This window comes from Hemiscyllium ocellatum, chromosome 7 (genome assembly GCF_020745735.1).
Source record: "Hemiscyllium ocellatum isolate sHemOce1 chromosome 7, sHemOce1.pat.X.cur, whole genome shotgun sequence".
NCBI lineage: Eukaryota > Metazoa > Chordata > Chondrichthyes > Orectolobiformes > Hemiscylliidae > Hemiscyllium > Hemiscyllium ocellatum.
Genome location: NC_083407.1, coordinates 61,254,820 through 61,278,439, shown reverse-complemented (window position 1 = coordinate 61,278,439; position 23,620 = coordinate 61,254,820). Strand labels below are relative to the sequence as shown.

At 40.2% G+C, this 23,620-nt stretch overlaps 1 protein-coding gene across 5 annotated transcripts in view; it reads right to left on the bottom strand.

Moving 5' to 3' along the window:
- The window catches only part of kalrna (kalirin RhoGEF kinase a), a 744,968-nt gene that overhangs the window by 121,883 nt on the left and 599,465 nt on the right, over positions 1–23,620 (bottom strand). The window contains exon 1 of one of the 5 annotated variants that reach the window (XM_060827255.1): positions 20,105–20,299. The exons of the other annotated variants lie outside the window; for them this stretch is intronic. Within the exon in view, the coding sequence (XP_060683238.1) occupies positions 20,105–20,192 (88 nt within the window). The 5' untranslated portion in view covers positions 20,193–20,299. Of the gene's footprint in view, positions 1–20,104; positions 20,300–23,620 lie in introns of those variants that run through there. 5 annotated transcript variants of the gene reach the window in all.

Sequence of the window (23,620 nt, the reverse complement as noted above, 5' to 3'; positions counted from 1 at the left end):
AGTAAACATTGGGCTACATTCAAAGGAGAGGTGGGTATATTCAATGTATTTTCCCTCAAAAGAACAAGACTGGGAAAACAAAGCCAGTACTTTGTAGATGACAAGGAATAGAAATTAAGCTAAAGAAGAAAATATCTGTTTGTAATAAATGACAGGGAGTAAGTACAGCTGAGAACCAAGCTGAAAACAGAAGATGGGACATGAGAAAGCAAATAAGAAATACAAAGAGGAATTATGAAAGATAACTGGCAGCTAACATAAAAGAAAATCCCAAAGTTTCCTATAAGAACAACAAAAGCAAAATTAAGGCCAATTACAGACTAAAAAGGTATGTACACATATAGGTTGGAGGCATGACTACGGCATTCCATGAATACTTTGCACCTATCTTTACGTAAGAGGCAAATGCCGCTCAGGCCATGGAGACAGAAGAGGAAACTCAGTCACTGGAAAGGTTTAAAACTGATAAGGCAGAGATATTTGACAACCTGCTGGTGTTTTTGTTGATGAAGCGTCATGACTAATAAGAGGTTTCCAAGGACATCGAAAGAGTCCGAGTGAAATTGCAGTAGTAGTGGCAATAAATTTGCAATCTTCCCTGAATTCACAGATGGTGCCAGAGGGCAAAGTTCCAACAATTACAATCAGTTTAACTTTGGTGGTGGGGAGGTGTCTAGAAATAATTATTCAGGATAGAATCAGTAGTCACGTGGAAATATATTAAGGGGAAAATCATGTCTGACCAACTTGCTAGAGTTTTTGAAGGGCTCATTAAAGGGGCTTGTGAGGGAAAAGCTATTGATATGGTGTACATAGAATTCCAAAAGCCATTCAATACAATGCCACCTAACAGGCTAGTCAGGAAAGTCATAGGTCTTGGAATAATAAGGATAGAAGCAAAGGGTAACATTGAAGGGATATTTTTTGGGCTAGAAATGGTTTGTAGAAGTTCAGAATTGGGACTCTTGATTTTCCTGATATATATATATGTAACATTCTATATATAATGATCTGGATTTTGGTGTACAAAGGACAATTTCAAAATTTACAGACAACACAAAACTTGGGAAAATTGTGAACTGTGAGGAGGTCAGTATAAAACTTCAAAAGGACATTGACAAGTTGGTAGAATGGGCAGATCGGTAGCATTATTAAGTTTGCAGATGACACCAAAATTGGAGGTATAATGGACAGCGAAGAAGGTTACCTCAGATTACAACAGGATCTTGATCAGATGGACAAATGGGCTGAGAATTGGCAGATGGAGTTTTATGGCTGCAAATGTGTTGCTGGTCAAAGCACAGCAGGTCAGGCAGCATCTCAGGAATAGAGAATTCGACGTTTCGAGCATAAGCCCTTCAAGGAGTTTTATCGAAATCAATGCGAGGTGCTGCATTTTGGGAAAGCAAATATTAGCAGGACCTATACACTTAATGGTAAGGTCCTCGGGAGTGTTGCTGAACAGAGAGACCTGGGAGTGCAGGTTCATAGCTCCTTGAAAGTAAAGTTGCAGGTAGATAAGATAGTGAAGAAGGCATTTGATATGCTTTCCTATATTGGTCAGAGTATTGGGTACAGAAGTTAGGAGGTCATGTTGCGGCTGTACGGGACATTGGTTAGGCCACTGTTGGAATATTGCATGCAATTCTGGTCTCCTTCCTATCGGAAAGATGTTGTAAAACTTGAAAGGGTTCAGAAAAAAATTACAAGGATGTTGCCAGGGTTGGTGGATTTGAGCTATAGGGTGAGGCTGAACAGGCTGGGACTGTTTTCCCTGGAGTATGGGAGGCTGAGGGGTGAACTTAAAGAGGTTTACAAAATTATGAGAGCATGGATAGGATAAACAGACGAAGTCTTTTTGCTGGGGTGGGGGAGCCCAGAACTAGAGGGCATAGGTTTAAGGTAAGAGGGGAAAGATATAAAAGAGACCTAAGGGGCAACTTTTTCACGCAAAGGGTGGTACGTGTACGGAATGAGCTGCCAGAGGATGTGGTGGAGGCTGGTACAATTGCAACATTTAATAGGCATTTGGATGGGTATATGAATAGGAAGGGTTTGGAGGGATATGGGACGGGTGCTGGCAGGTGGGACTAAATTGGGTTGGGATATCTGGTCGGCATGGACGGGTTGGACCGAAGGATTTGTTTCCATGCTGTACATCTCTATGACTCTATGACTCTAAATGTTAGATGAGACACTTTAGGATGAAAGAGTACTATTCTACAGCGTGTACAGATGCACAGAGACCTGAGTGCACATGCACCTGAGTGTAAAAAGCACTAAGGTTAGCAGGATAGGGACAGATGTTCTCCACAAAACTTACTGTACCCTTCACTTCATGACAAGGGCATTGAGTTCAAGGCCAGGGACGCTGTGTTGAACATCAGTTAGACATCAGCTGGAGTATTGTGCATAATTCTGGGATCTACCCTTTTGGAAGGATGTAAAAGCATTGTAGACAGAACAGAAAAGTTTAAGGGAATGGTTCAAGGATGATATATGTCAGTTATGTGAAAAGATTGGGAAGTTAAGAGTGTTTTCCTGCCTGGAAAGGAATTAAGACCCAAAGGGCAAGTAGTTAGGATCTGGAATACACTGCCTGGAAGTATGGGGGCAAGCAGATTCAATTATGCATTCAAGGGGACATTAAAGAATTCTTTAAATAGAAACAAGGTGCAATGTTATGGGGAAAGGCAGAAGATTGGTACTAACATAAAATGCTCAGATACAGAGAGCCAGTGCAGACAAGGTGGATTGAATGCTTCCTTCAGTCTGGTAACAATTCTGGGATTCTACAATTCTGATCAGTGGGTCAATACTCAAACAATCTGATATCACACGATTCATGCAATAGGCTGGTATCAGTTTATTTATCATTCATCATCAAAATTTGTTATGGTCTGTAACTTCCTTTCTTTGGAAAATATTAGCTTTTGTTATGAAAGCTGAATTGATGGTTTTCCTACAGTAAATAATGGTGCAGAGAACAACATGCTCTGGCAATCCTTGTGATATTTTGGGTGATATACTACAGAACACAATCAGATCTCCAGGGAAACCTGCTCATCAATAGTCCAAAGGTTCACTCCATCACAAGTCCTATTTCTCCATGGCCCAGGGTACGTACGCTCTTAGGGAGGTTGCTTTGGGAATTGGAGGTAGTCTATGTGTTGTCTCCATGAAGCTATCTTGAGCTCTGGCTGTGCTACAAGAATCGGGTAGTGATGAGTGCTGGAGAATAAAAGCATTTGATACATACCTTGTATTCATACACAACCTTTTGGTTGGCATTCTAGACTTCTAAATATTATGATTGGAACTCCTTACAGTTTTGGAATAGATTAGATTTTTTTTAGATTAGATTACTTACAGTGTGGAAACAGGCCCTTCAGCCCAACAAGTCCACACCGACCCGCCGAAGCGCAACCCACCCATACCCCTACATATACCCCTTACCTAACACTACGGGCAATTTAGCATGGCCAATTCACCTGACCCGCACATCTTTGGACTGTGGGAGGAAACCGGAGCACCCGGAGGAAACCCACGCAGACACGGGGAGAATGTGCAAACTCCACATAGTCAGTCGCCTGAGGCGGGAATTGAACCCAGGTCCCTGGCGCTGTGAGGCAGCAGTGCTAACCACTGTAAAAATAGCAGTGGCTGTTCTGTCCCTTCCCTACATGTGTTACGTGTGACCTTCATAACAGTGCAGAGATTCAGTAATGTGGTAGAATTCCCTGCTCTCTCCATCTGTCCCCTGCCTTCTATTCCTAAGTGGACAAATGAGCTCTGGAGTTTGATGAAGATTATATCTATGACTAGTCAAATGGCCCCCATGACTGTTGATATGGCACTTTGAAAGGATCTGGTGCTAAAGAAATTTAGAATGATGATCACTTTTACTGTGATAGATTGAGTTCTGGCTGTAGAGTAAAACTCATTATCTTTCAATTATAAGACCATAAGACATAGGAGGAGGAATTAGGCCATTCAGCCCATTGAGTCTACTCCACCATTCAATCATGGCTGATAAGTTGCTCAATCCCATTTTCCAGCTTTCTTCCCATAACCCTAGATCCCCTTGATACTGAAGAACTTAATAAGATCATTCATTGTAATTATCATATGTTGCTGCCTTGGATAATCACATCCTTTGAACACAGGCCTTTGAAAAAGTCTTCTGAACACTCATGCTACTGATAGACACATAGCAAAGGGAAGATATCAATTGCTGAAAATGTGTTGCTGGGAAAGCGCAGCAGGTCAGGCAGCATCCAAGGAGCAGGAGAATCGACATTTCGGGCATGAGCCCTGCTTCAGGAATGAGGAAAGTGTGTCCAGCAGGTCAAGGTGAGGGTGATAGGCCGGAGTGGGGTTGGGGACGGAGAGGTCAGGAAGAAGATTGCAGGACTGCGGAACGTTTCAGAGAACACCTCTGGGACCTCCTTCCACCTATCGCATTTCCAATGCCCCTTCCCCAAGTCCCTTCTCCCTACCTTTTATCTTAGCCTGCTGGACTTTTCTCATTCCTGAAGAAAGGCTTATGCCCGAAACGTTGACTCTCCTGCTCCTTGGATGCTGCCTGACCTGCTGAGCTTTCCCAGCAACACATTTTCAGCTCTGATCTCCAGCATCTGCAGTCCTCACTTTCTCAGTTGGACTATTTTGTTTCCATATTATTTACAGCTTAGCGTCATGCCATTTAGTCCAAGTGGCTCACGCAAATATTAATGTTCCACACAAGATGGGCCTCACCAGTCTTTATCTAATCCCATGAACATAACTGTCTATCTTTCCTATCTTATGAGTTCTTTAGCTTTCCGAATGCTATTCACCTCATTGGCCTCTGTGCTAAAAAGTTCCTACTCATTCACTATCAGGGTACCATTGTCAGTAAAAGCTGAAGGGGCCAGTGCTCTGACTTGCACAGCACAGAACAAACATTTTTGCTTAGTAAAATTTAGGGTACGACAGGAACAGCTTGGGTGTCTTGCTATTCACAACCAATGTCTAGATGAATACAGGGAAGATCTATGCATATAAAATGCAAATAAACTTCAAACCTCTTCCTGTTTCTGGATTCAATGTCTCAATAATTACAATTGTTAACCCAAGGAATTATCCAGTGATCTTATATTTTCAGCTTACACTGAGTCAAGATCGCTTGAGGTCACCTCAAAAATGCTGGGTTGTTATAATTCAGGGAATCATGACAGCTTTATAGGCATTCTGATTTTCAGGACTGCTTTCCAAGGGAATGGGCTGGTTCAAATCATGTGGCATTCCTGACCTGACCCAGTCTCCATTGCACAGCTAAGTATATCCTGCCTGCTGAACATTTCATGGCCAGATTTTTAAAGAGTCAGTAGATGCATTGTGAACCACTGGTTGCATTAGGGAATCAAAGGTTTTCCTAGCACCCCTGCATCAGGTTATGCCCTAGTGGGTTTACATACCTCAATGACAATCTATTGCACCTCCATGCCCACACAATGTATAGAACCAATAAACCCAAGTGATCATAAAGTATGTTAAAAACAGCTTTTAAACCGTCATTATTCATTACGCCAAGAAAGTCCTTTGACGACCTGGCAATGATCCTTTAACTATCAATAACAGAAAGATAATAATTTGATAAAAATAAAAATAAAATTAAAAATATCTTGATACATCTTAACATAAGATATATTAAATTGCACAATTGACAGCAGAAATCAGAGATCCACAGCTATCAATCAAACGGTGTTTTCTCTGGAGCACCGATCCTTCAAAAGAATAATGGATTTCTGAGCTTACAGCATGTTTCCATGTGCACCCAGGATCAGTGGGGGAGGGGGATGTTTTGCCTGGAACCGGGAGCATGACATGATATGAAGTGGGGCACCAGCAGTGTTGAGGGCGAGAGGGCCTAGCTTTTAAAATTATAACTGAGGGTAAATTCCATAGAATAAAGTGGGACTTTGAAACTGCCCCCATCATCACCATAGCAGCTGCTGTGGCTGCTTCTGACCTATTTCCTGGGTTGATTGATTTGCCTGCAGCCTCTAACTGTGACCCCTCATATCCTGGCAACAAAAAAAAATCTCTCTTTGCAAGCACTTTCGCCCAAAGTGAGTTGTTGGGGCTGTCAATCCTCCCTACTTCATTTCTCCCTTCAGATTCATCCCATTCTTTATAGAACATTCACTGTTGCAAAACATCCAATTTTGCAAGTTAATTTACATACAAAAGATGAAGATTGGTATGATACCATGAGGATAAATCTTGTGCACATATGAATCAATCCAAATTATGTGACCCCCTTTCTACTTAGCTATTCTTTAATATGACCAGCCTGTTTCACATAATTGCAGATTTCAAAAAAGTTTAAAAATTCCGAAAAAGCACATTGCCATTTTGATACCCTATGAAAGCTCCATTTCTCCCTAATGTAAACTCTGTACTGCTGTGTATTTGGTAATAATGTGAAGAAAAACATTTTAGCTGCACTAAACTTGTCTGCTGTCAAAAATATGGCAGATATTCTCAGTCTGTTTGGGGGGGAAAGAGTTCAAAATTTTCATAAAAAATCTTGCTGCATTAATGACATCTGAAATCAGTCTGGTGGGAAGAAAACTTTCAACGGCAAACAGAACTGCAAACAGCTGCAGACCACCAACCAAAGGTTTGATCACTGTGATTGTCAGCCAAGTACTATAGCGCATAAACTCATCCCCAATTGCTTATGCATTATATTGAATAAAGATTACTGATTAATATTTTTGCATGTCTTTATAGTGCCAATCCAATACTTAACAGGAAATGTGTAGCACATGCTAACCAAGGCAGTATCTGTGGAGATAGAAAGAGCGTTAACATTTTGAGTCCAGTGTTCAGAACTGAAAGGGGCTAGAAAACAGTGTTGACAGAGGGAGAGGAGGAACAAGTGAAACAGATTGTGATGGTGTCAGGAGCAAAAGATAAAGTGGAAAATATTAGTGTCTATTATAGAGGATGCAATAGCAGAACATTTAGAAATGCAAAAGATGATCAAACAGAGTCAACATGACTTCATGAAGGCAAAATCACGCCTGACAAATTTATTAGAATTCTCTGAGGAGATAACAAGCAGGGATGGATAATGGGAAAGCAATGGGTTTTCAGAAGGCATTTGAAAAGGTACTTAATACTACTTAATAAGATTAGAGCCCGTGTGGTAGAGGTGGCATTTTAGCAGGAATAGAGGATTGGCTGGTAGAAGACAGAAAATTGGGATAAAGGAGAAATTTTCAGAATGATAATCTGTAACAGGTGGAGTGCAACAGGGATCAGTGTTGGGGCCACAAAGATTTAAAATGCATTTTAATGACTTGGATGAGAAAAGTGAATGTATTGTCGCCAAGTCTGTATGATGCAAAAATAGATAAGAAGGCGAGTGCAGAGGATGACATAAAGAATTTGCAGAGAGATACACGCAGGATAAATCAGTAGTAAAGAAAAAACTTGGTTATGAAATATAAAATGGGAAAAAGTGATATTTTGCATTTTGGCAGGAAGAATAGAAGAGCCTAATATTATTTAAGTACAGAAAAACAGCAGATGGCTATAGCACAGTCAGCGATGCCCACATTCTTGACATAATATTTTTAAAAGCTTGCTGTTATCCAACACTGTTCTACAATTTATCTGAGAAGTTTGGGTATGATGGATTTAAACCCCACAAAGCAATATGGAAATCATGCCCAATTGCTGTTCAATCCTGTTGTCATTTTTGCAGTGGTATGATTTGACATATGCTATTTAAGAAGGAGGACACTGATTTATCATGTAAATGAAGACTCTCACTGCACAGCCAAGAGCCTGATTTAAATATAATTTAATGGTATTCATAAAATCAGGCAGCATCTAGGATTGCTGAGAGTTGTTGGTGACAGAAGGTAAGTGTTTTGTGTAGTACTACTTGTGAACCAAGAGGTAGGAGTCGATTAAACCTATCTCTACCCACTGCCAGAACTGGTAACAATGCCCCAATCCCATATTGATTCTGGGGTGGGACCATTCGCCACAGTAGATTTACCACCGACGATTAGCCACTGCCCTTTGTCCACCGAGGACCCTTAGCCACCGCCCATTAGCCACTGAGGACGCTTAGCCAATGCCCATTGGCCACTGAAGGTGATTCACCACCGCAAATAAGTCATATATTTTGAATATTGGTGGTAGCGTTTACTTGTTTTAATAACCATTTATTTTTGTTAATAGATTTTAAAAAAATTTAACAACGTTTAAAATGTTAGAGAACAAGCATATCTAAACTATATAAAATTGTTTTATATTGGTTAAGGTAGTGTTTGCGTTGCGTTGTTCTTGAATACGGTGAAAGAGATTGTTTGGAATATCTTAGAGGAATAGCGCATAACTATCAAATGAACTGAAATTTAATTGTTTAATATTAATGTGATATTTTACTGCCATTATAAAGATTTTAAAAATATATTTCCTTTTGCTTGTTAAAGTTTGTAACTCATTTTTGTATATAAACCAATAAAATGATATTTATTTTACCTCTTTTTTATCAATATGTAGTAAGTAGTTGTATAAATAAAGGGGACTAAGAAGTATGAAAGAACAGGTGGGAGGGAAAACAATCAGTACATATATATATTTCCGGTGGTGAATAGTCTCCAGAGGTCAAACAACCCCAATGGAGAAACGCTGGTGGAGAACAGGCAGTGGCTAATCATTGGCGACGAATCTGCCGTGGTGAATCATCACCAACCCATTGATTCACAGTCTGTACCGAGACCATGAGAGCCTTGACTTGTTACCTCCCAAACCCAGTAGAAGGGAAGGCAGAATGAGGGCCAGCATGAAGTGGGGAAAAGAGGAGAAGGACATTTAGGGCAATGCATGAATAACAACTGATGTTTCCATTCTTCTCCCATCACTCTAGTTCACATTGTCATTATTCACAACTTCAGTTTATACCAGCAATCTTTCAATCCCCTCTCCTCTAGGGCAACCTTTCTTCTTGCTCTGCAAAACGTAGGGACTGTAATAAATTGGGTTCAACTGCTGACCGATTATTCTGACAGGTGGATAAAAGCCTAGCTGTAGCATTTTGTAGTCATTCTGGTATCAATATTATTTGTACACTTGTCAAATAACTTTCATTACCCAATCCTTTGACCAAAACATACAATTTAAACAAACTTTTGTACGTTCTTTCCAAATGCTAAAAACATTTGCAAGTGTTATAATCAAAGTTTTTGAATATGTTCCTTTTTTTAACAAATATGTAACATATCTTTTGTAGGCACTAGATGTTAGTGAAGTCAGTTGTTGCTATGCAGCAGTGCACCCGTGATAAAACCACAGGGATCTCCACTATTTTCACAGCTGAGATTAGTCGACCATTAAACGGACTTTGACATTCTGCACTTAATAAATTACATATGTCTACATAACAGTTAGGATTTGGATGTGACCATGCTAGCAAGAATACAAGTTCTGCATTTTCTACAACTCATCAATAAGTTAAATTTAAAAATGAATAAATAATTTGGTCTGAAATTTCTGCAGGGCTATTGAAAAATCCAAGCCCTTGAGCTTAAAGTCCATGGTCCTGCCACTTCCTACATCTGAGTACTAATGGAGCCCAATCACAAAGAAGTTCCCAGGATGAATACTGCTCCTTGAGAGCATACATGGGGTAAACATGTGTCAGAACATGCTCACAATGAAGACTATATGGACAGTGCAATATCAATGACCAGACCAAAAAGGTCTTGAAATAGTCAAGTCTCACAGTGACAAAGATACAGATGAGAGTTTCAGGAGTAGATAAGCTGAGGCAGTGGTGGGTTTGGAGAATGTTACAGAAGTGGAAGTCATCAGCCTTATTGATGGCCTTGACATGAACATAGAAACTGAAGAATTAGCAACAGGAGGAGGCTATCTGACACTCGCCTGCTTTTACATGTGCTAACGTCATGGCTGATCTGATTGCGACCTCTATTTTCCTGTCTTACTCCGACACTCTTCGACTGGCTTAGTAGTCAAGAATCTATTCAAATCAGCATTAAAAAAAATTCAATGACCTTGCCTTCACTGCTCTCCGATGAATGGAAAATACTAACGACCCTCTTTCACCTCCATCTTAAATGGGAGGCCCTTTCTTTTTAAAGTGTTCGTTAGTTTTAGTCTGTCTCATAAGGGTCAACATCCTTTCAGCATCCATCCTGTCAAGTGCCCTCAGGATCTTGTACGCTTCAGTAAAAACACCTCTCATTCTTTTAAACTCCAATGAATGCAGGCCTAATTTGATCTCATGATCACAAACTCATGTTGGGGTGAACTATGACAGCAAGATTATGAATTTATGCAATGTCAGTTCAAATCCAGTTGAACATCAACTATGGTCTTCTCCTTTATCGTGACCCATCTTCACACACACAATTGCTCATTTGGACGAATAGTGGGGAAGTGGTGGAAGGATTTGCCGCTTGTTAAACCTGTCAAAACATCCCGTGATGTCCCTTCTGTGGCTGACAAATCTTGGCAGAGACTTGAACCTGGAGCCACTGGCCCAGAAATCAGGACTCTACCATGAGGCACAAGACCTCCACCATCTACAGTAAAGGGAATAGACACCATGGTTCCCAATCTTAATAACAATCTTCACGCATTTGAACAAAATGTATTAAATAAGGAACTAACCTTTCAAATGTAACCCTGTTCATACAATAAAAATCTGAACTTTCAGATGATGGCACTAAATCTTAATGTGACAGATTTCTGAACTTAAAAAACTTGTTTTAATTTATAAACTGCAAATTGCATTTATGTCATGCCATTAATGTGGCAAAATGATCCCAAGGCAATTTCCAGAAACCTTCAAACAATATTTGATAAAGTTATGTTTCCAGGCAAATATGCAGTTTACTGTATAACAATGGACAAAAAGGATAGGCATTATAATCTATTTCTACAGAAGATGCTGTATAGTGTACAGAGCACTTGTGCACACCTTACTGACAGAGTAGAGTGGCTTTAGGTAATTTATAGTATAGGAGGACTTTTAAAAAATAAAATTCAGATCAGATCCTAAGGTACATTTTTTTTTGCCATGGCCAAACCACTATCGATTAAATATGACAGAAGAACAGTCATTTTGGTATTAAAACAGCCATACATGTTTAATGATAATCCCAGTGCAGATAATTGAGTGACGCAAATAATATTTAAATTTTCAGATCTTTTGACAATAATAAGTGAATTTAATTGGATTTCATTTATATCCTAAACCGAAATGTGATGCTAGGGAACATAATTACTCAACAGCAGGATTCTAACTGATTTAGCACTAGCCTAATGGATGTGGTAAAGATGAATATCATGATTTGAAAATGCTACAGATTGAATTTTCAGTTTGTACTGTGTCATGGTGGTCCCTTGGAATCGAGGATGACATCTGTCAGGCTAGCTGAGTCCTTGGAAGACTGAGAAGCCCCCTTTTGGATCCAAATGCTTTTTCCACAGCAGCGACATGCTGTTGTGGGGTAATGGCATTTCCAGCTGAGTTCATTTCTTACTCCTTCCTCGACTGCCACCATGCCACCATAAAATCAAGTCACTCAGCTTTGAAGTGACTGGCACCTTGAAAGATCAGGAAGTACCATGCTAAGCATTTGGCAGCTTCTTCCTCCCAGTCAGTGGTGCCAATGCCTTCATGCTTTAGGGCGACTTTGAACATATCCTTATACTTTTACCTTTGGCCAATGGAGAACTGGGAGAAAGAGAAGCTGCTGAGAGAAATGTTAATCTCAAGTGAGGCTATCTCTGATCTCTGATCTCTTTCTTTTACTGCTCACTACCCATGACCTTCTTGTCATTCCCAATCCTATATCTGCCTCTTGTAAAATAACCTGTTCTAGATTGCATGCAACTAAACATTCATAATCCCAAATGACTAGTGTTGGGCCTCAACTTTGCATAGATTTCTGCTGCTACTGACCTCCACATTCATTCCGTACTTGGAGTTTGCTTCCTACCCCTCATTCAAATCCTGATCCTGCCTCACGATACACCTGAATCTGATGGGCACCACATGTGATTCAATTTAATTCCAAGGGACATAGACATCAAAGTGTTTGCAGATAAATTAGTTTAGCTATTCATAGATAGGTCTGTCTGGATCACATAAAACATGATCAGGTCCTCATTTCTTCCAACAAACCTGCTCTCTGTTGTAGGATCATCTTTTGAATGGAAAGTTTACATCAACTTCTTTTCTGTACTGCAAATCATCTTATTAAATATTGTTTCCTAATGCCTTATTAACATCATTTCAACGTGCAGCTCTATTTTGCTGTCTCTTCACTCTCTTTACCTAACCCACTTTTCAAATTTCTTCTTAAGTTTCCCACCCTAGCTATGAACTTGCATCCATCTTTATCTTGGTGGGCGGCACGTTGGCACCGTGGTTAGCACTGCTGCCTCAGAGCACCAGAGACCCAGGTTCAATTCGTGCCTCAGGCGAATGACTGTGTGGAGTTTGCACGTTCTCCCTGTGTCTGCGTGGGTTTCCTCTGGGTGCTCCGGTTTCCTCCCACAGTCCAAAGATGTGCGGGTCAGGTGAATTGGCCAATTGCTAAATTGCCCGTAGTGTTAGGTAAGAAGTATATGTAAGGGTATGGGTGGGTTGCGCTTCGGCGGGTCGGTATGGACTTGTTGGGCCGAAGGGCCTGTTTCCATACTGTAAGTAATCTAATCTAATCTAATCTTGACACATTGCCTCTTCCTTCAGTCCTACTTCAACTAAGATGCTGACCATCTGACTTCACTTCACGGTCCCCATGTTAGCTGATACAATTAACAGTTCTTTCACTTCAAGGATTGTTACCCTTGTCTTCAAATCTGTCATCATTGCACTCTCCTTCAAATAAGGCCTTGACGTCTCCATCCTTGCAAACAGCCATCTCCAAACTCTCTCCTTCTGTTTCAAAGCCCTTGAACATGTGATCACTAAACAAATCCATGCCCAATATTAACAGACCTCCATGTTTTACTCTTTCCAATCTGATTTTCTCCCCTACCACAACATCAAAATGGCTCTTAACTAAATCACAAATACTTTTCTCCTTATCCTTCTGGGCCTACCTGCAGTAATTGGCCACATAAACTTTCTCCAATGTGTCTTTTTTGCTGTTCAGCTGATTGAGACAGTACTCACTGGATTCTAGTCCTATCGATCCACTAAAAGCTGAGGTGGCTCGTCTGTCTATCTTGTGCCAATTGCTCTCCTGTACTCCAAAGAACCAATATTGGTCCTTTCCTATTTCTTATTGCTTTGGTAACATTATTCAGATGCACACCGCTAGGATTTCACTGACTGCACCCAACTCACATCACCTCCGACCCTCTCAACCCTCCTCTGTAACAGAATTTCTGACTGTGGATAAATAGAGATTTCCTCAAACTAAATACAGTAGTCCCCCTATACCCAAGGAGGATGCATTCTAAGACCTACCGTGGGACTGTGGAAGCCCAAAACTGCAGACAGGAGTGAACCTATTCATTTAAACGGGAAATTTACCTTCCCAGCAGCCTCCTGGTCCAGAAAGCCCCCTGTAGTGTGTACAGGCCACTGGAAACTGCAGGTAACTGAAACCGCAGAAAATGATTCTGTGGGTAAGGGAGTCGCCCTGTACTACTTAAAGTAAGGCCATTCTCTTCAGTCCCCACCACATGCCTCTCCATGAGAATTGTATGAGGTTGAATGGGATTGTTTACAATGTTGATGTCACTATCTGACCCAGAGATTGGGTTCCAAGCATATAACCTGTGCTAATATTAAGAATGTATCTTTTCACTTCCAACACAGCTCCTGTCCAGCTCATCCACTGCCAAAATGCCAATGGAAGAATTTGTTACCTTTATATTTGACTATTTCAACACACTCTTGACTGACCTCCAATCTTCCAGTTGAATAAACTTAAGGTCATCTTAAACTCTGCAGCCAGTACTCCAACTTGCAGCAAATCGCATTCACACACCCATGCTTGTTGTCAATTTTGGCTAAGTCTCACATTGATTTTAAAATTAACATTCGTATTTCCAAATCCTACCATGGCCTGGTTCCTCTCTATCTGTGCAACCTTTTCCAGCCTAGCCTTTAATCGTTATACCATTGCTAGTTTAACTGTTAGCCCCAATCTTTAGAACTCCCTTCCTAATCATCTCTCTGGCTCTCTTTCTCTTTTAAGAGGCTCCTTAAAACCTTTGTCAAGCTTTTGGCCATCTGGCCGATGCTGCTTGCTATCAAACATTGGTTGTTAATGCTCCAGAGAGGCCCTCTGGAAAAACACAAGTGCAAATTGTTTTTTCCCTTCTTCACACAGAGATGAATAGAATAAAGATGGAAATGTTGTATTTGTTTTAGAAATAATTTAGATGTTGTGATTGGGTATTCTGAGGTTTCTAAGATGGTAAATGAAATTGGCCCAAATGACCTTTCATGGGTGTGATTACCTTGTGATCTAGTAAATGTTGATGCAGTCATTTTACTCCGAGCAACAGAACTCAGAGCAGGGCTTCTCACAGCTGCAGCACACACCCCTACATAGGCAGGTTCAAATATTCCAAACTCAACCACAAACAGCTTTCTAAGGAACTGTAGCATTAGCAAGTATTTTTGGGAGTATTCCACATTTGAAAATAATTCCAGTTCACAGCTGACCAAAGTAGGTAACGACACAGAACACACCCAAAGCTTAATCAAATATTTCATAATTCCAAAACTACTGAGACTTGATCATATTTATTGTTTGCAAGTGTGCTGAAAGTCAAATTACATGCACAATGAAGGATCTCAGTCTAATTTACAAAACGTGAAACAAACATTTTGCTTGTTGCAGAACAGTTTGGAAAATATCATCATGAAATAATCATTTAATTAAATTGTGGGTGGAATTTTATAGGGGCCTGAATGATGTCGATTATAGCAGGATTGAGGCAGAATTCACGAGACGTCCAGCAGGGATAATTAAAGAATTGGACATAGTCAGCATGGGTTCATGAACGGGAAATCATAGTTGACAAATCTACTGGAATTATTAGCTCATAAAGTTGATGAGGGGGATGTGGCTTATTTAGATTTTTAGAAGGCTCTTGATCAGGTTGTATGTAAGAGATTAGCATGTAAAATTAAAATGCATAGGAATGATATAGATAGAAATCTAGTTTGCAGACAGGAAACAATGAGTAGGAATAAATGGGTCAATTTCTGAGTGGCAGGCAGTGACTAGCAGGGTACTGTGGGAATCAGCACTTGGACCCGAGCCACTCACAATATATATTAACAATTTACAAGATGGAACGAAATGCAATATCTCTAAGTTTGCAGATGATCCAAAACCGGTGGGAGGGTGAATTGTGAGGAAGATATAGAGATGCTTCAGTGTGATTTGAAACAGTTGAGTGAGTGCACAAATATAAAGTAGATGAAGTTTAATGTGGATAAATGTGAAAGGGGAAAGTGCATTGAAACTTGGGTGTCTTTGTATATCAGCGACTGAAAACAAGTATGCAGGTGCATCAGATGGGGGTGCAGAAGGTAAATGGTATGTTTGCTTCAAGGCGAGAGGATTCGAGTCCAGGAGCAGCGACATCTTGCATGATCGTAAAAGGGTTTGGGCTATTTGTGTTGTGTTGATTCTGTTACACTTGAATCCATCTACAATGTAACTAGTGAGAATCTGGAGCAGTATCAATCATTGGATAATGACCGATAGGGAGGTATAACTCATCCACTTAGAGCGAGATCCTTGTGGTGTTCCATTGCAATATTTATTTATTTCAAATGATTCCAAGGTGTTTTAATTTTTTAAAAATTAATTTACGAGATGAAAGCATTGCTGGCCAAGTTAGCAAATATTGTCCATCCCTAATTGCCCAGAGGGCAGTTAAGAGTCAGTCACATTGGTGAGGGTCTGGAGTCATAAGTAGGCCAGACCGGGTAAAGATGGCACTTTCCTTCCCTAAGGAACATTAGTGAACTAGATGGGATTTTTCTGACAATTGACAATGGATTCATGGTTATCATTAGACTCCTAATTACAGATTTTTAAAAAATATTTGGATTCAAATTCCACTATCTGCCATTACAGGATTCAAACCCAAGTCTCCAGAGCATTGCCTGAGGCTCGGGATTATACACTAGGCTGTCACCTCTCCTAAAGTTATATGCCTTCACTATCCCTATGTAGATGCTTTTCTACATATTGGCCATCCTTTCTGAGATTATACATTTTCTGAAATTAATTTAAAACATTTTTTATTAATTTGTACCAATGCTTCCTGTCATTATTTCTATTTTTTAAGTTAAAAATCTTACATACTCTATCTGATCAGCTCTAACATAATTCCTTTCCAGGCTGAACAGCCCAGCCTCAGTTGGTGACACACTTGTTTCTGAGTAACAAGGTTGTGGGCTCAAGTCTCACTCAATGGTATGAGCATAAAACTTGAAGCTGACAATCCTGTGCAGTACTGAGGAAGCAATGTACTATTGGATGTGCTGCTTTTCAGATCAGATGTTAAATAGATGCATCTTTCCATCTTAACAGGTGGATGCAAAAGTTACACATGGTACGATTGTGAAAAAGTGCAGAGGAGTAATTTTTGTTGTCCTGGTCAACATTTGTACCGCAGTCAGCATCACACACAAAAAAAGCAGCTTATCTGGTCATCATATTACTGATTGTGAGAGTGAGCTGAGCACTGATTGCTTGCTACAAACAGTTCTGACATTACAACAGTGACAACACATCAAAAGTGCTTTGAGACATGTGGTGGGAATGAAAAGTGCAACATCAATGCAAGTCTTATTTTATTCTTTTAGCATGTCATTTCTATTTTTCTTTACTTCTCGAGTAGTTCTGTACAATTTTACACAAAGCAGAAAATACATAACCTAGCCATAGAGTACTTTAAGATCTACTTTTATTGTACTTTCCTGTGGACAAGTTTATATTTCAGCAATCTAAATCAGTAAAATGAGTTTAACTTTAAATGAGGAATATGTAAGATTGTATTTTTAACTGAGAAATTCCCTTACTGGCATCTCATGAATAGAATGTGTTTAAATAGGCCATTCAAATACCACATGTCTGTTTACCTTGCTGTTGTATTGAACTAAATTTGCAGTCAGAAACTGGTGTATTTTACCTGGTTTCTAAATATAAAGTTTAGACATTCACAAATAATTCATAATCACAGCCAGATTTTAGCTGTGGGTAGAGGGAGGGTAACAAACCTACACCAGATCAGCCACTGATCAACACCAGAAATTCTAAACTGTTGTTCTGTGGCTCCACAAGAGTCTGCAAAACATTTCATTTGTTTCTTTGATTAGTTAGAAAGACAAAAAACACTCCCAATTAAAATGAAAATTTACACCAAATGAGCAAGCTTCACCATGTTCCTCTTTCAACTGAATTAAGCCCTGAAAACAGGCTTTTTGGCAGTGTTCATCAGCTAGTTTCTGGCCAAATGGGGAGCTCAGGGCAGTGCCTCTCATTCATGTTAACAGAGGCACAGACCAGATTGCCTGCAGCACCTGCTCCTCAGTGGCCGGAGTTTTGAGAGAAAGAGCTGCATTTAATCAGCTTACAAGAGGAAAGCCTTTAAAATGTTGGAAGAAAATGATCAAGAAATTTAAAACTTCAAGTGTTCAAATCCTATCAAAAACGAAGACTTGCAATCATTTATTTACCATTGCTCAATGCCCCAAGCTGTTTTAATTACAATTAAGTACTTTTCAAAGCATAATTATGGTTGTATAGTAGGAAATGTGGTAACTAAATTATGTAAACTAGTGTTGCATTGGCGTTGAAACAGTGAAAACACAGCCAGGCATCTTCCAAGGTGAGGATTATTTTACCAATTAGTTCAATTAAACTTCTTAAAGTCAGAAGATAATAGATGACACCTCCTAAATAAGCTGCCACTGATTTAAGCCAGTTATTCTGTCGACTCAGGCATGGTTTTGCTCATGTTACCAAACCAATCTTCCATTCTGTGTGCAGGATTCCAGGGAAGTCCACAGCCTCAACAACAATTTTTCTGTATATAGGGAGACGCACACCGGTTGAGTAACATGTCCATAAGCACTTCACAAGTATTATAAAAATTTGATACCGAGCTACAGGATGAGATATTCATCCAGGTAACTGAAAAACTGAAATGAACAGGGGGATTTAAAGAGCATTTTACAAGAATGAAGTGGGGTGGAGAGATGAAAGGAATGAGTTGGAATTCTGGACTAGCCAACTAAAGCATTTTCTATCTGTGGACTTATTTGGCCGAGACAAAAGATTCCATGGAGCACCTACTGGTATTCCCATCCCCGTGTGCTTGTCACCATTAAAAAAACTCACTGGAATTAAAGGGAAGAAGAGTGCTACATTTGATAATACTGAAGTGATGTCTTGATTCAAGCCAGAAAGCTTCAGCCTCACATCAAACTTCACATCCACTTAGGTCACCTTCTTATTTTCAGCCCAACAAGTATTGAAAGTCCAACCTTGCAGTCATATGTTGTAACACTAAAATTAATCTTGCTTCTGCAGCTATTGCTCATGCTTATGACAACCAGTGCCTTGTACACAGGTGCTGATCTAGTTGCGTGCTGACATGTGAGTGGTCTGGCCTATTTCCTCATTTGGCCTCAGCTGTGGTGCTGCATGTTAGTGACTTGCATTTTGGACCAGCTAGTGGACCACCAGAAGGATCCTCAAGGATTGAGTTGAAGGCACAGCCATCAATGGTATAGCAATGGAATGAACAAGAGGCCTGAATGGAAGAATGCAGAGATGTGAGGGCTCTAGGGTTTGGAGGCAGTTTGACATAGAGCTCAGTGAGGACATGGAGTGATTTGAAAATATGGATGACCAACAAGTTCCACATTTAAGTATGCTAAAAATAACAAATGCTTAATTGTATAATTAATTTCAATGATGTATGAGTTATGAGCATCCAGGGAATCCTCATGACAAGGTAAAATGCCTCAAGTGAAGGTTTGTGCACCAATAATCCAAATCATGCATGGAAAGCTACAACATAAACTGGGTGAGAATTATGTATTATGTGATACTGAGAAACAAAGTTACTCCCTTCAGCTAATATTGTTTAACTCCAGCAAGGGAAAGATTGTTTAAGGAACTCAGAATGAATTCAGATAATTAGGTAAGGATCACAGGTCTGCAATTATTTAAAAAAAACCCACTCATACTTTTGATGTTGTCCTGACAACAGAAGGAAATGCTCACAGGTCATGTTGATACTTAAAACAATGTGGTTTTACTCTGGAAATTTTGGGTTACATGAACACCCAATTGTGGAAGACACATGAAGTTAAATGACTCTCTTTATGCATGGCTGCGATGCTCTCTTACATTCCAGCTCCTCCCATGGGGGAATTAGTCAGCAAGAACACAATTTACCTATCTTGTTACCACCCTCAAGTACTTCAAAAAAACAACCAATTCAGCAAGTACAACAATTCTGCACAGGGAATTTATCTTGAAACTTCCTCCTCCAACAGTTAAAGCAAATCTTAAATAGAAAGGAATTTCAAAACACACATTATATTTTAAAACTTCACAAATCCAAAAGCTTTCAAAGCAAGCATTCACTCCACATAATACGTAGGAACAGCTCTCACCAATACACAGGAAACATTTTATTGTAAATAATTTCTGTATAGGGCATGTAAAGTTTGAAATATGGAAACATCCTTTACAAGAGACTTATCACTTGTAATCCTGTTCAAAATCTTCATCAATTCAATAGAATTTCTGAGAATAATGTGGATTATTTATTTAAAAGTTATGGCTTTTGTTATATTTTGCAGCACAAGTCAACTCCATGTACAATACCAAAGATTTGTTACGTACAGGACCACAGGAATTTTTAGTTCAACTTAAAAACATTGGACAACTAATTTATTACATTTCCAGATAAACTAAAACACGAGTTTACTTTGGAAAAAAGCTGCTCTGTTGTTGAACAATCACAGCTCTCATTACATTTCCCAGAAAATGAAATCTACGAAACTGACCTCGACAGCTCCAACAGCAGCAGTAACACTTTGCCAGGATCCTTTTAATACAACACCGGCAGGGACAGCACTCACTGCCAGCTCTCATGTTTCTTTGGCTGTTCTCATGACAGGTAAGCACTGATACTGAATCACCACACACAGCAGATGTTAGAAGGAGCTGCAGTTAACATCGCCTACTCTCTCCAGTCTGCTGTACTGAGTAATGGCAAAAGCACTTCGCAGCTGAGGGTGGAGTCAAACCGAGGCTGCTGCAGAGAGCTTCCATTAGCAAATTTATGTAAACAGTGACCTACACAAACAACTTCGAACAGACACACCTGTGAGCGGAATCAATCACTGCACTGCACTTATCAATGATTCATGATCACAGTTCAACACAATCCACTACTTATTACTGTATTTAACCAAACACTTTTGACTCACCAACCTAAAATTGAGATGGTGACACAACAAAACATAAATGTAGTACGCCTTGATGTTAGATTCACCACAGGCAGTGTGAATCTGCTTAGCTATGAAAAGTTTGTATTTATACAAGGTCATCATTACATTTACAAAAGCGGTCAGAAAGGCAAATGGAATTCAGTCCTGTACTTTTTTTTTCAATAACCCAGTGATTAGCTACTTTATAGTCAGCCTCAAACTCAAAACTGCTATAGCTTGGTTCAAACTTATTGCTCTCAGCTGGACGATCGTAGAAACGAAGGGTGATTTTATTCCTTCGCAATGTCGACCATGATAGAACACCTGAAGATAAACTGTCTGACCTTGGAAGAAAACTTTTTTTATTATTCTGTCAGAACATTTGTTGCCTGTATAATGTACTGGACCAGCTTGTGTATAATTTTCTAGACTCACCATATTGATGAGTGAGAGCAGATAAATGTAACATACTGTTTAAAAATAAAATAGATATTCCAAAATGTTTCAACACAGAAATCAATATGTATGTAACACAGAAATCAACGTGTGTGTAACACAGAAATCAATATGTGTAATATAGTCCTTTCAGATGTTAATAAATACTTTGATTGTACAAGAGTAGTGACTGCATGAATGCAGACATGTGCAGTTGCCTCATTGGTTTGGGGCACTGGGCTGCACGAGCAACATTTAATCTTTACTGTTATGCAACCAACCAAACTCTAACTTGTTTACTTACTGTCTGGACGTACATTTTTACATGTATACTAATTTTTCAATGGAGCAATTCATTAAGCTCCAAATATTGCAGGAAGGTGACTAAAATCAAGTCCTTGTGAACAAGGATGCTGAGTCACACTTCACAGCACACTACCACATCATGTTTCTGAAAAGTGCTCACAAATGAAAAAGATGTATAGCATTCTGTTGCTATCCTTAGCTTGCATTGTCATTTGGATGGAATTAAACAAACATGAATAAACTTGTCAAGATATGTTCTTTCAATCATTTACAAATGTGAAATTATAGAACTAGATTGCTATTAAGAAACCTTTAAAATTTACAGAATGCACTGGGATAAAATATTCAGCATCTTGTTTTAGGTATTTCCAGTTAAGTTCTGGAAATACAGGATGGAATGTTATAGAGGCCTGAATGATGTATGCCATGGCAGATTTGTGGCAGAATCACGTGACATGTCCCACGAGATCTAATTCGACTTTGGGAGCAACTATTATGCATTTGGCAAGAGATGAGGTATGTTTCTCCCGAGGCAGCAGTGAGTTGCCAGTTAAAGAGGATTACAACTTGTTAAAGGACTTATTAATGATACAACTCACCTCATTAATTTTCAGCTTCCTATCTTGACAAACATGCCAAACAAGCCAGACGGGGAGAATTCTTAAAATGTAAGTCAGAATGGGTGCCTAGCAACTTCAGTTCACTGTGTGTACCAAAGGACCTTTATGTTGAATACTGGGCATCAACATTCTCAGGGAGTGCTCTAAAGGTATCAGCCAGGTGCACTCCACATCCACGGACGTTGATATCCAACAGTTACCAGCCTCTAAGAAATTTCAACGGCCCATCTCTGATCAACTTACAGGATGCTTCTGCACTCCAATGCTGTACCTTGGGCTGCATCAGCAACTATCAGTGTAATGTTGCAGCAAGAACAGTGTGCACTCAGAGACATGTACCCAGTTCATGGAGTGCAGCTTGTTAGCTTGATTTCATAATACTTACTCACTCACTCTGAGCCTAGCTGGACAGCATCTCTGTCTTGTGTTGCCTTGACTTGCCTTTTTGCACTTTGCCCTCTCAACAGAGATACCAGGCTCATAGTATTGCTATATTCCCATGTCACTTAACACAGACACAAAACCGGGAAGCATCCTCTGTCAAGTCACGTAGATTTCTTTTGATCAGGGATAGCCTCTGATATACGATCAGTCAACTGCATGGAGGAGTTGGAGTCAGGATGCTTTCCACATAAGGGGTGAGGATTAGATTACTTTTTTTAGGTTACTTACAGTGTGGAAACAGGCCCTTCGGTCCAACAAGTCCACACCGACCCTCCAAAGAGCAACCCACCCAGACCCATTCCCCTGCGTTTACTCCTTCACCTCACACTATGGGCAATTTAGCATGGCGAATTCACCTAACCTACACATCTTTGGACTGTGGGAGGAAACTGGAGCACCCAGAGGAAACGCACGCAGACATGGGGAGAATGTGCAAACTCCACACAGACAGTTACCCGAGACGGGAATTGAACAGTTACCAGTCTCTGGCACTGTGAGGCAGCAATGCTAACCACTGTGCCACCGTGCCGGAGTGGAATGTTGGGTACTGCACTACTCAGCTTGACTCTTTTGGCCCTACTGGGGGTTGTTTTCCTCCTAGAACGAGAGACAGGCAGGTACTAAGGCAGATTTAAGAAGGTGGCACAACTATGTGCAGGCGATTTGGAGGTGCCGGTGTTGGACTGGGGTGGACAAAGTTAAAAATCACACAACACCAGGTGAAGAAGCAGTGCTTCGAAGGCTGATGTCTCCAAATAAACCTGTTGGACTATAACCTGGTGATGTATGATTTTTAACAATGTGCAGGTGAGGTGCACCAAGTGATGAGGGTGAGTTGTGTTCAGGATCGATGATTGGTAAGAGCGAGTGAGCAAAGATGTTGCAAACAACAGTAAGGGTGGTAGAGCATGTGTCTTGGTGGAAAGTGGGTCCAGTAGCAGAGAGAGAGTGAGTGTGAGGTATTGGAGAGAAGATGGTGGCACTTACGCTGGGGGAGTGGAGAAGATAATTGATCTTGTTCCCATAGTTCTGGAACTTTCTCCAGATGGCTGAGACTGCACTCACCAGGAGCAAACCCTGGATCAGGCTGGCATGGTCTGGTATTGTAGTCTCCAATCTGTCCTTGGGAAAGACAATGCTCTGTGTCTCTACCACCCCATCCAGCTGGATCTCCAGCTCTCTGCAGGCAAAGCAAGGCTCCAGATTTTGTCAGGTCTGGGATAAATGTCAGGAATGGTGCAGGACAACTTCTGGCAACAATGCTTGTCTGGCTGTACAATGGACT